At 32.9% G+C, this 14273-nt stretch overlaps 1 protein-coding gene across 2 annotated transcripts in view; it reads right to left on the reverse strand.

Moving 5' to 3' along the window:
* Positions 1 to 225: 225 nt before the first annotated feature.
* Positions 226 to 14273, reverse strand: part of LOC115887840 (roquin-1) — a 49547-nt gene continuing 35499 nt past the window's right edge. The window contains exons 8-11 of one of the 2 annotated variants that reach the window (XM_030907356.1): positions 5942 to 6111; positions 5740 to 5887; positions 5398 to 5621; positions 226 to 1541 (exon numbers count right to left, since the gene is read on the reverse strand). In XM_030907356.1, coding sequence (XP_030763216.1) covers positions 1368 to 1541; positions 5398 to 5621; positions 5740 to 5887; positions 5942 to 6111 — 716 coding nt within the window. In that variant the 3' untranslated portion in view covers positions 226 to 1367. The remainder of the gene's footprint in view (positions 1542 to 5397; positions 5622 to 5739; positions 5888 to 5941; positions 6112 to 14273) is intronic. The other variant, XM_030907357.1, reaches the window with a different exon arrangement.

The raw sequence follows: 14273 nt of genomic DNA on the forward strand, positions 1-14273 counted from the left end.
TCGAAATTAGTGGTTTCAATTAGCGTAGAAGTTTGTTACTCTAATATTTTTTCTTAAAATTAAAGGTAGTAATTTTCAATTAATTAAAAAAGTTAACAAACTTTTAACTTTTTAAGTTAACAAACTTTTAACTTTTTAACATCCGTGAAAAAAAAATGTGTTTAAAAGTTTACAATATAATATAAAACAACAAAAAGTTTATTGTTTTATAAGCTAATTATTAAGCTTTATGGATACAACTGACTACCACAAGCTATTGCTAGGATATTCTATTAATTTTAATTGTATTTTTTAGACATTTGTGAATGATCACAAACTCATAAGTATAAAATATGACCGATAAAAAAGCCATCAGCGATAGCTATGGAATGAAGATCGCTGTCATTTTATATTACGTAAAATTATATGGCAAATGTCATCGATCGTCATTTCCAAGCCAATTAGACGCCGTTTTTTTTTTGATCATATAGTATAATTATTATAATAACTAATTTGTAGCACTAATTTAGAGGTTATGAATGATATTAAAATGATTAATTTATACACAAAATGCATAAGCATAAAATCAAAAAACAAGATTTTTAAATGTTCAATAGAATATTTTTCTTCCAGTTTGGTAAAATTCGCTAATATAGTCACAAAATATTTATATTATTAGATCATAATATTAATTTACTAACAGTAAATAATATGGTTTACCTTAAGCCATTTTCAGATTTTGCATTTTCAAACAAATGCTCACAATGGAAAATTAAATATCAGTTATAATATTGATATACCAATCACACACAGTATGATCATAATATGTCACTGACCTCTTAAAGCTCTCAATAAAAATTTAAAGTAAGGTCTTACACAACATTACTAATTTAAAACTTTGCAGATATATTATTTGAAGAAGTAGTAGAAGGGTACAATTTAAGCTAATAAAGCAGATAAATAATAGATAAGTTATTTAAAATAATGCAAAATATATTTATACTAAACAAAATTAATAAAAATTTTAGTATATTTAAGATAAACATGTTTAAAGTTTTATAAAACTTTTAAATTAATAAATATAATATAAATAATAAAATCATGATGCATAGGATCGATACTTTAAATTAATATAAATACTTCATCATTTCCTCCCATAAAACTGGAAAAACTTACTGCTGAATTCATTAAAATTGAAATTTAACTAGTAGGTTTGATCATAAATAAGATTGTCCAATAATTTGTTTATTAAATGCATCTCATATAGGCTATATAAAATAAGTAAATTTATATAAATTTGAACTAGCAACATTAAATATTGTTACTGGACAATCTATTTTTGTCACAATAACGTGTCATAATAACCTTATGCAACCCATTGGGTTTAATCATTTAGGTGAATCCTCACCACTCCATTCTTCTAGTTCTTCCTGAAGACGTAACTCTAATTCTCTCATATCATTCGCAATATCTGCTTCATATGCATCATCTCTAGTTCTGGCAGATGAATTCACATTAGTGTATGGACTCATGGCTTGACTTAAAGAATGTACAATTTTATTCTGAAACAAATTATATATAAAATAGTAGAACAGTAGTACCTTCCTGACTTTTATAAAATCACATTTCAAATGTTTAAATCAACTAAATAACATTCCTGCAGCTATCTGGAAGATATCATTCCAAAATAAAGTTTATCAATTTTTTTAGAACTTTAGCCCTAACACAAAATGATACATTGCATTTTTGATACTTTATACATACTTTTGGACCACAATTGAAGTTGAAGTTGTCCAATATCGTAGTTAGTAACTTTAAGACAAAGATATAAAAAAAATTTTATACAGATGTTGAAGTCGCAGGGTCAATTAAATTTTATTTAGCTGGTTGGGAAGTAACGCCTCCACGGACCCGAGTTCCCGTTGTTTCCTGGGTAAATGGTGGCCCGCAGGGGCAGCTAACTGTAGCTAAATATTGAGGGAGTAACGTCTCCACTGACCGGAGTTACCGATGTCGCCTAGGGAAAAATGGTGAACCTTACTAACCAGCACCGAGGCACCGTGGTGAGGTATGCCTCACAACCCCTACATAAACAACAAACCAAAACCACGGCCCTCATTCTCCGTAAGCCCAATTGGACCCAAGGTGGGTGCTCCCTGGGAATCAGCCAAAAGACCAAAGGGTGCTAAAAGAATCTGCACTGCCAAACATTACAACTGCCAAACACTTTCGAACCAGCCCAAGTTAATTGAGCTGGAAAAAGAGGCAGAAAATATCAAGTGTGACATCCTGGGAATCGGCGAAGTAAGACGAAAAGGAGAAAATCGGGAAACATGTTCTACTATAAAGGTACATGTACGGAAAGGATAAGCGGCATAGGATTTCTTATTAAAAAGGAATAGAAAGACAAAGTAGTGAACATCAAGCCTAACACTCAAACTGTCAGAGAAATATTGGTTACAAGTGATACAAACATACGCCTCAACAACTAGTCAATCGGACGAGAAAGTAGAAAAATTCTATAATGATGAAACCAACCAAGCATTGGATAGCAACAAGAAAAGAATTTGTTATAAAGTGCAATGATTGCTGCCATCGAGGGTGATTGCAAGGTTGCTTTTCTTATGTTGCTGCATCGCCGTAGAACCTCCGCCAGCAGAAAAAAACGTGTTACTGGAAAAAGGCGTTGTTATTAGCAAACATAGACAACAAATCACTAAATCATTAAAACCACCGATTTCAATAGAAAAAAAATTCAGTTATGATTCATAGTTCAATGAAAATATTGGGGAAGTCAAAATGATTATTTTTTATTTAAAAAGATATTAGAACGCTTAATACGATACCACTACCTTTTTAAATAATCTAATGTCACTATCTTCCCCTAGGAGATGCAAGACCTTGTCGTTGGTGGGGAAGCTCCTGGTCAGGTGCTAGAGGGGAAACCCCCCTAGCGCTTGACTTGGTCTAACAAGCATCTCACTTATCGTCTTGTCCCTGGTTGTAGTGTCGTGGCCAGGGAATTGCACCAAGACATATAACGATGCCTGATGGGGCTACCCCTGTCCGTCATACCAGGCACCCTCTACTGACTGTGGTCATGTCTCGCGGGTAGAGGATGTGGGGGGGGCTCTTGGCTTAACCGCCTGGACTAAGAGGAGACAACCTCACCAAAAACCTAAATCCTACGATGGCGGGACCAGGTCAAAGGGATGCGTGGCTAGATAGAGGACTAGCCATTACTGGCCTCAACCTTGGGGCATCAGGGGGCACCTTATTGTATTTACCCCTTACTTCTGCATGCGGGGCTCTATAGAAGTGGAACGACTATCCCTAGCGACTCATGGAAACACTATGAGATCTAGTATTAAAAACACCACTGGTGAAGCTGTGGGGAAGCCCCCTAGCGACACTGGGAACATTACAAATGAAAGTTCCAAGGGACCAAATCCAAAGGAAACTACAAGAGGGGCGGCTGACACTTGCTTGGGATCATCCTCCACAAGTGACACACAAGCTACCACCTTCTCCAGCAAGGGTCAGGAGCCTACCTCTAGACTCAATAAGCGACACAAGCTACCATTTCGTCTACTCGGCCTGGGTCAACCAGGCGGGCTAGACGATCCTCTGAGAGTAGGTCTTAGCGGAGCAGAAGCACGGAGTTACCTCCGACTGCTCCACGAAGGACTTGCTCCAGAGGAAGCAAAAGCGAAAACACCTCCGAAAAGGGGAGAGTAAAGAAACCAAGAAACAACCTGGCTCATATCCATGATGGTAAGAGAGGGAGTGAGAACCTCTCAACTCTTCTCCGGCAAGGAGAGAAAACAGCCAGGATGGAAAGCCGTCCAACACCGGGAGGCAAGCAGGGACGTATCACCAGCTTTGCCGCTATTGCTGGACAAGTGAAAATGGCGGTGCTGCCAAAGGATTTCCCAGAGGCTGCTCTGACCACCGACCAGCAAACGTCTCTAGAAGAGGCTATACTGGATGAAGTAGTGTAGTAGTAGGGTAGTGGCGATCGGATCGCAACACAACGATCTACAAAATGTGGGTCAGCTGCGTTTTGCGAGGATACACTTTCAGGTGGGCATGATCCTCATAGATTGTGTATCTCAAGAATCGGCAAATTGGTTGGTGGAAATCGCAGCTAAGCTTAAAAATTGGCAAGGGCCGGAATTGGTTGCAGTGAAGGGAGAAAACATCCCTAAAGAGGCGGCCGGTCACGGTCTTTCTGCCGAGGAGCAAAGGGAAAGGCACCACCTACCTGCAGAGCCTGAAATTAATTCCATTTCATCCTTTCCTGCATTTCGCAGAGCCTTGAGATCATACTTACTGGAGAAAGCCTTTTACGCGGTTAACGATTTTTTTATTAATATCTAGGGTTCTAAATTTAACACACATTCACTAAATTTAAGAAATGATTTTGTTTTCTATCCATTTAAATTTAGTATTGACATTATATACAGTTGTTTATTTACATGTATGTTTATATTTTATTTATATTTAATTAAATAAATTTTTGACAATGTACAATTTCTATAATTGTATAAAGTATTGTTTTAGTTTTGTATGTTTGCTGTTAGTTTTATATGTTTTTCTATTGTTAAGTGAAGTTTTGTATGTTTTTTATATTCTTTTTTTTTAAGCTTTGTCAACAAAATTGTAAAATTTTTTATGACAATAAAGCAATTTCTTTCTTTCTTTCTTTCTTATCCAGGGTCAGAACTTCAATGTAAGGACATCGAGTTGACGAGTCCAAGGAGGCAATAGAAAAAGAGGGACATAATATCCTCTATTATAGATACGGGACGACACCGGTATCAGGTTTAAGGAGCGACCAAGTTAAAGAGGTGGAGAAAATGGAGACAGATCCTCCAGCCTCCACCTCACGGGTTCCTCAGCCGGAGGCAAGCTCCTCGACTGTGAAGGGCGGCACAGAGGGCCAAACTCCAACCGTGGAAGGGTGTGCACCCTCGGAGGAAGAACTGTTGTCAGAGGGGGATGGGAACTACCATGTCCCCTCTACAACAGGGGTATGATGGATCATAGACTGTGTGATGACTCAAGAAAGGGGGGCACAATAGATCTTTAAGGTCGCAGTGATTAACTCATTCTACATTCTACAACGTCACTATATACAATATTTATTTCTCATTTTTCCATTCATATTGAGTCCAAGAAATATTGTACTACATAAATAATACGCCTTAAATTCAAATTGCACTTTCTGTAATCGGCAAAAGCCGTCAAAACCGTTGGGTTGAGCGCGGTCGTCAGCATACAATTCGTAGCTCAGCCGTAACGTAATATAGCGTTTGGTTGTAGGTCATTTGGCAATGATCATTTCATGGAATTAGTAACATATATTCAATAAAAAAACAATTTTATAAATGTAACAGAAAAACATTTAATACACACCAGACAAGCTTCCTTTTGCTTTTCTTGGATACCTTGCTCTATAAGTTGTAACTCTTGTGTAAGCCTTTCACTTTCACTTAAAGTGGTCACTCCTTGAGTGGCTAACTTCAGATCGTTTAATTGTTTTTCAAGATTTCTCAACTGAATTTTTACTCTTTGTGATTCAGCAAATAGTTCCTTTGAAGGATCTTGAAGCCTGGGATGAATTATTAGTTGCGGAGAACCTAATTAGAATAATATAATTTTTAGTTCGACTAAATTAAAAAAATCCAGCAAATAGAGATTCTTAATAATATTCAGTTCTATAAATAGTTAAAAGAAATCACACACTTGTTTCCTTACCGTAAGTCACATAGCCGTCACTAATATTTGCCATTTGTGGGCCAACCATTGTCGGACCACCAGAACCAACTGTATTGGGATGGAAATGACTATTATTATTCACAAACCACGATGTGACAGGGCTCCCGGATGAGACAGGTTTCCTAATCTATAAAATATATAAATAGAAAAACATTATATAGCTTAACTTCCGATTAAATACCAGTGAGGGTTGTAAGTTTCCATCTCTAAATAAAGTTGTTACCTGAAGAGATTGTTCGTTTTCTTTAGGCATCCTGGAAATGGGACCATATTTACTAATAGCTGGCGCATCATAGGGAACATAATCATCATCGGCAGCTAATATTGAATCTGATCTTACAAAAGTAGGACCTGAAGTTATAAAAATTAATAATTAAAACTTAAAACAATTTAAGAATCAAAGTACTGACATTACTAATAATTTAAATGATAAACAACTAGATAACCGATCCATGTATATTTCACATAAGTTCGTCTGTTAGAGAAACGCTAGCGCAATAGCGCAACTCCAAAATTCCGAATATCGATTAGTTTTAGCTTGGCCTTGTGGAACGCGTGATCGAACGGGAGCGCAAACACGATCCTCATTTCTTATTCAACTGTCTTTGTGTTCGCATCGGCTTTTGTGTATTTTGAGCTTCACTCTTCACTTGTGTTTTTATTTCTTTGAAACAAAAATGAGTAGAAAATTGTGTTTTTGTGAAAAAGGTTGTTGGAATAGCTTTCCATAAGTATGTATTATTTTATTTCTATAAAATAATTTTAGAATAGTATATTAATTTAAGAAATTATACTCATTAATGTCATTTTTGATTTAGGTTACTTTACATGAAAAATTACATTTCATATTAAAAATTAAATGTTAAATTGACAAACAAGTACAAGTTTTTATGAATATAAATGTCATAAATATATTAATACTAAAATAATTGTATTACTACAAAATAGCTAATTTGATCAGCTAGAAAAAAATTAAAATTCCGTATTAAAAATTCTAACACGGTACGGCAACGTATTAAATAAACATCATTTTTTATAAGTAAATGTACATAGTTGGTAAAGTTCTGTGTCCTTATATATGCCTCTAGTTTACAGATTTTAAAATTAATAAATAAAGTGATTACAGTAAAATTGCATTTTAATTTTTACTATATATAGTTTTAATTTAAAATCTAACAATTAAATTTATGTACTAAAACCAAGCCATATATCCGTAGTAAAACCGTGGTAAAACTATGTAACAATTTAATTATTTAAAACATTAAGTCATTTAATCTACAATCATATTAAACATTTTTTATCCACGTTTAAAGTGATATTTTATAAGCTAGTAGGATGAAATAACTTTATTCTACTAACGAAATTTATTAACACTATTATTTATAATAATCGTCGGAACGAATTTCAAATTCAAACAGCTGAAAAAAGCGCGAACGAAGTCGTACGAATGAACAGCTTATGCTCTGATTGGTTTGATATATATATATATATATATATATATATATATATATATATATATATATATATATATATATATATATATATATATATATATATATATATATATATATATATATATATATATTTACTTTAAGCTTGAAAATGTTTACTAGCAGACATTGTAGTCGAACATTGTTCTTTTTAGTACCTCTCTTAGTACGAAGTGTACAAGATAGCTTAGCAGCCGAAAAAAAACTCATCGCATCTTTATTAGAATATTTTGAACGGGAAAGCGATAGTAATGGCCCTTTATTTCCCTTAAGTGCTGTTAGGAAGATGAGTTTTGTTGATGTAAATAATAACGGTTTATATATTTATAATTATTAAATTATTTTTGTTTCCTAAAATAATTTGATTAAAAGAAAATATGTAAAAGTGGGCAACGCTGTGCCGGTCAAGCTTAATCACGTGATTAAAAGTTTATTTGATTTGAATTATACACTGTAAACATACGAGAATCTTTTAAAAATCAAATATATTTCATAGATAAGTAATCACACTGTTTCAAAAGAAAATTTCTTTATTAAACACTATACAATTCGCAAAATGAAGTACTTGTTAATATATAAAAAATGGATAACATTTGCCCGTGTTCTCCGCCCAATAATTCTTGGTGTTCGGAATATTTAAATGATTTAAAATTATGCTTCTTCAAATTCACTAAGCAGTGATACGATGTTTTTCGACTATTTCTCCAAGTATTTTGGTACTTACTTGGTCTTCATATTCCACTTGTGATAGAATATTTAATTCATTTTCATTTATTATTTCTCCACTATCCTCATCAATATTAATCTCCTTTTTATACTTACACTCTTTAATAACTGTTCATGTTGGAATTCTTCTCTTACATTTGAAGACCGACTTTTTTCTCTTACAATGATTTCTTTGAAAATTATTTACTGTTGTGATACTTTAAGCTTAAAAATGTTTACTATAGACCTTGAAGTCGAACATTGTTCTTTTAGAACCTCTTTTAGGGCGAAGTGTACAAGATAGCTGAATAGTGGTAAAAAACTCATCGCAACTTTATTAGAATATTTTAAACGGGAAAGCAGTAGTAATGACCCTTTATGTCCCTTAAGTGATGTTAAGAAGGTGAGTTTTGTTGATGTAAATAATAATTGTTTATATATTTATAATTAATTAACTTTTGGTTCCTACAATATTTTGATTAAAAGAAAATATATAAAAGTAGGCAACGCTGTGCCCGTCAAGCTTAATCACGTGACTAAAGGTTTATTTGGTATGAACCTGTACATTATTTTATTTTCGTTAAAATATCTAGCAACAAATCTCCAATAAAACAAGTACTATATAAATATATACAAGGTGAATATTAAGTGCAAATATTTTCAGGGCTGGTAGATCTCAAACATATTTTCTGTTAGAAAACAAATTTTAATTTTTGTAATTCGATAGTTCAAAAATACGTTGCGCCATCGATGTAATAAAGGTTGAAGTATGAATCCCCCAATGACAATGTACAGATATAGTTTAGACGTGGTTGAGATTTTTAGTAATTCTGAATTAAGTTAAGAAAACTTGTTAATCTAAAAAATAAATATTTCACAATAAATTACAAAATCAAAACACTAGATTTTACTTCCATCCATAACATTTTCTCTTTACAATAAATTTTTCAAATAAGTACAAAATATCCGAGTTAAGGTTGACAATAAAAAAAAATTTTTCCAAAAAAAAAATTAAAACCCCCGAATTTTTTCTGTATTTCATTGGGCTTATTTAAATCTACTACCAATGGTTGCCACGATTTCAGGATAATATATTTTTTAAATGAAAATTTAAAAATTTCACCTAAATGTAATTTTTTATGCGCCACCCAAAGGATATTGCAAAGACGCGTTACTATTTGATATATTCTACAACCACAACACAGAACATGGAAAACCAATATCTTCCCATTTTCTTAAGCACTCACGAAACGTAAACATTTACTAACAAAATCTATCTTTGGAAATTCGCCTTGTTATTTATATATATGTATATTGGGGTTCACAGCCATTCGGAATTCTGAAAAAAAGAAAAGGTACGGGGAGGGTAAAAACTACCCTCAATCCTCAATAAATTCTAGTAGAAATATTTTCCAACTCAATCGACAATTGTTTTTTTTTGTAAAATGGCCCTTCTGGTTCTTGTCTTAACAAAAAAGACACCTCGCAGTTTTTGAAAAAAAAGGTTTTCCACAGCTGATATAAAATATTTCTTGTTACATCAAGCTATGTAGGTGCATCAAATCTAGTATGTTAATTATCTAGTTGGCGAAAATATGGAATTTTATGTTAGTATCACAAATGATATTTGACAATAAACTTCATAAATTTTAAATTAATTAATGTTCCGGTTTATTTTTAAAACTCTAACGGACAAACAAAGCACTTTTGTATAGAGGTAAATAGGTATGTCAACAAAATTTAGTTTTCTACTGCAAATTATAAATTTGTGCATATTGAAAGACCGTACAAAGTTTGAAAACAAATACTCATATACTTTTCGAGTTATTCGTAATTCAATTTGGATCATTGCGTCGAGGCGGGAAAACGCTGCCAGGAGAGCTACCGTGAGTGTGACGTCACCTGCTCGCTAATCGCGCGTAGCGCTTTACTAGAGACATAACAGATGGATCCGTTGCGCCGTTTTCTTGTATCCTTGTCTAGATTTAATTAGATTAGTTACATAGTTGTAGTCAAGTTTTATCTGTACTACAAGTTACGCCACTGTATTCACAATTATTTGTACCGATTCTGTTTTACGCTTAGTCATAAACGACCCTTCAATTATTATTAGTCGATGGAAAGTCCTTATGGTAAAATTATATAGCCTTTGTTCAGACACGTTTGTATTTTACGCAGACAAAGGATCTACTAGGTACACTTTTAACACTTAACAACACTTTTTAATTCAATTCAGTTCCAAGATGTCGCTTTTTACTCTACTTTTCAACACGCACTTTACTTTTTACCTCTCTAAGTTCCAAACAATTCAGAGTCGGCAGTTTTATATCAAATTTTACTTTTAAAACTAATTGTTTAAGTTTTCCTTATATATTAAATAAAGTATTTAAGAAGAATAAAGTGTGTGAAAAAACAATCAACATAAGCAAAGCGACAATTTTGATCCTCAACATTGACATTAGAGGTCTACTAGAGCTTGTCGGACGGTAATACTGATACTTGCTGATATGTTAATATTTGATCTGTCTAGTGTGTTTAGCAATTTTTATTAGGTCAGTTGTGAGTGCGTTATTGAGTTTTAAACTTAAAATGGTGGCTAGAAAATGGTGTTTTGTGCCTGAATGCGTAAGCACAACGATTAAGACTCTAAAGAAGTTTAACAACACAACGATTAAGACTCTAAGACTCTAAATTTAAAAAGAAAAAAATGGTTCGCGGCAGTCAGACGAGATATTAAAGACGTTTCTTCAGCATCGACTATTTACTGTTGCGAGGACCATTTTAATGTAAGTTTGTGTAGACTTGTGTTGCGGCATAAAATAGTATATTGTTTTATTAGGAGTAAAAATGATACTTTTTGCGGCGAGGCTGTAGTTTTAGCTTTAACACCACTGGATTCATTCAACTTGGTTAAATCAGTATTCATCGCGAGAAAGTCGAATACCATATTGACATCTACTTGCGGTAAAATATGTGAATCTCCTTTCTGGAAACCCTCCTCCATATTTAGCAACAAAAACAACTTCTTTTACGGTATTCAACAACAAAAATAATAATGTAACTGCTGTAAATGTCGACTGTACTTCAATACCTTGTATAGGGAGTGTCTCAAACTGAATCACGGTCTTGCCGGCGCAAGCGGAGCAGCGTGCGGCAGGCATGTGACGTCAGGCCAATGAAAGCGAGTTTATTTAATTTGAACGGAGCGCATAACTTCAAGAGTCTCTCTTGTCAAAGGAGTTTATTTTTTAGAAAAAAAGTTATTTAATTGGTATTATAATACTAAAACATTAATTTTTTACCACTTTTAGTGCAATTTTTTTTTAGTGAACAGACCTATCGTGGCCAATAAACTTATTTTGATTCCAAAAATATGTATAGTATGTCTCAAAATAAAATGTATATGATAAACAAACTGGTGTCACTCATGTGTGGTTACTACCCTAAGAGCAAAAGGTCCGGAATTCTGGAACTTAAAAAACGCTAAACACTTTTAGACGTTTAGCGCATATATCGCAAATCTTCGCTTAGCTTGAAGCACAGAATATCTAGCTACGCAACAGAAGCCTCGTTACATGTATAAAATTGTAGGTAGCAAAAGGAGACAGGCTTTTAAAGCCTGTTCCAAATCAGATATTTTGATGCGGTAGTTTCGCTACTACATAATAGAGGGCAATAAATTTAAAAGAAAACAGTTTTCTACAAACAAAATTTAAAAGAGTTTTGTGCAGTGTTGCCATTGTGTAATTCATATCGTAATACTTCCTGATAAAGCCTACCTTCAAATTTGCTACATCATTTAAACATATTAAAATAGATCAGAGCTGTTTTTTTCAATTTGTCATGTTAGTTGGAATTAAATCTTATGAGCTAAATTACAATCACTTCCTGACGTTTGATTGTATAATTGAATCCTGAATTTTCATTGTAATTCGGCGACAATATAATAAGTATTGTTCTACTATTATGATACCACTTCCTGACGTTCGATTGTGTTCATACCAAGTTCATATCGTATAATCAGGAAAAAACGGCGTTAGCGATGGCTATGACATGAATATCGCTGTCATTTTATATATAAATTTATATGGGAAATGTCATCGATCGTCCTTTTCCAGCCAACTAGACGCCGATTTTTACCGGTATCATACGGTATTTGATCATTTGTATATTATTTGTATATTATTTTTCATGACATTACAATCACAGAATCGTAGCTAGATATTCTGTGATTAAAATATTATGGTACCATCAAGCATATCAAGTGATACTATAATATAGTACCATATTACGATACATGGCGTTCGATTGGGCTTAAACTTGATATACTATATCTTCAGTGACATTGTAATATCATGGTACCATGGAGCATATAAAGTGGTACCTTCTATAGTACCATATTTGATAACATAGCAACATTAGGTACATGGCGGCAATAGGGCTTAAACTTGCTATACTACGTATCTTCAGTTACATTGTAATATGATGGTACTATGATGCATATAAAGTGGTACTTTAATATAGTACCATATTTCAATACTATTTCCTGGCGTTCGATTGATCTCATATTTGATATATACTTGCGTATTTTTGATGACATTGCATTATTATGGTACCATGAAGCATATCAACTGGTACCATAATATAGTACCATATTACGTACATGGCGTTCGATTGGGCTTAAACATGGGATACTACGTATTTTCGGTAACATTGTAATATGATGGTACTATGATGCATATAAAGTGGTACCTTAATATAGTACCATATTACGATACCATTTCCTGGCGTTCGATTGGGCTTAAATTTGGTATACTACGTATCTTCGGTTACATGGTAATGTGATTGTACTATGATGTATATAAAGTGGTACCGTAATATAGTACCATATTACGATACCATTTCATGGCGTTCGATTGTTTTTAAATTTGGTATACTACGGATCTTCGGTGACATTGCAATATTATGGTACCTTAAAGCATATCAAGTGGTACCATAATATAGTACACTATTATGATATCATTTCCTGGTGTTTGATTGGGCCCATATTTGGTATACTTGCGTTTCTTTATAAAGATTTGTTTAATTAATAATTTTAATTTATTTTACGAATTTTAATTTATTGTTCGATGTCGTGACAGCAACTTTTATGCCGAACTAATATATTATTAATTGTACCTGTGTCACTTTTTAAAATCTACCTAGGTCTATATAAATAACGTGGCAAACGAAAGAAATTTGTTATTATAGTATTTTTTAGTCAGTTAACATTTTTGTACTGCATTTTAATAAATTATTTCCATTATTATTAAACTTATATTTCATTACTAACGTTCCAGCATTAATAAATATCACTATCAATCGCCCTCAATATTATTAATTTTAAAGGTATTTTCTTAGTTAACATTATAAGGTAGTGTATATTAAAAATGTATATGTTTTATAATAATATACTTAAAACTATTTTAATAGCCAAAGGAATAATTAATATAAGTGTATCTGACAAGAAAAGAAGAATAGAAAGAAACACATACTGCATTATACACAGTAAAAAGAAAGGGCTGCCAATTCAAGTCTTTTTGAATCTGGCAACTGTGCATATTTAGCCGAGCTACAAGGCAGTCGACGAGCCGTCGATCCAAAACCGAAAGTTCAAAATTTCTAATTATATTCTGATTATGACATTGTCGCGCCATCTAGTATTCTATTTGTGCAATTTTAGCTCTTTCATTTCGAGTATTTTTCTGTTGTGTAGCTAGATATTCTGTGCTTGAAGTAAACGGCTACATTAAAAGGTCGTTTTGCTTATCAAACACATTGAACTAACTTAAAAATAGATACAACTGTCAGTGAAAATAGCAACAATTGTAATTTTGTGCGCTCTCTTGCTCTTTGGTGAAAAATACGGGTTCTTCGGTAAATTCCTGAATAAGTAGTAAGGGCTATAATTTTACCACTTGGCAGCTATAAATATTGTTCAAAACATCAAAAATGCTTAGGAGCATTTTTTGACAACATTTCCCTTGTATAATAAGAATAATGACATAACCATAAAAATACAGGTTAACATAACTTAATAGGTTATGACTTACCTGGAAACTTATATGGTGAAATTTTGATAAAATAATTTAGTACTTACTAAAAACACAGTATGTCGCTAGTGTTAGGAAAAATAATTTTTAGAGGTTACTAGTTTATTTGGTTGCCTGTGATATGCATATACAGGGTGTTTCCTAATTAATCTAAAAAATAATAAATCGTTAGAAAACGGCTTAAGGCGGGCTCTTAATAAATATATTTATTTTTTTACCGACAACC

The sequence above is a fragment of the Sitophilus oryzae genome, unplaced genomic scaffold (genome assembly GCF_002938485.1).
Source record: "Sitophilus oryzae breed Bouriz unplaced genomic scaffold, Soryzae_2.0 scaffold_649_pilon_pilon, whole genome shotgun sequence".
Classification (NCBI taxonomy): domain Eukaryota; kingdom Metazoa; phylum Arthropoda; class Insecta; order Coleoptera; family Curculionidae; genus Sitophilus; species Sitophilus oryzae.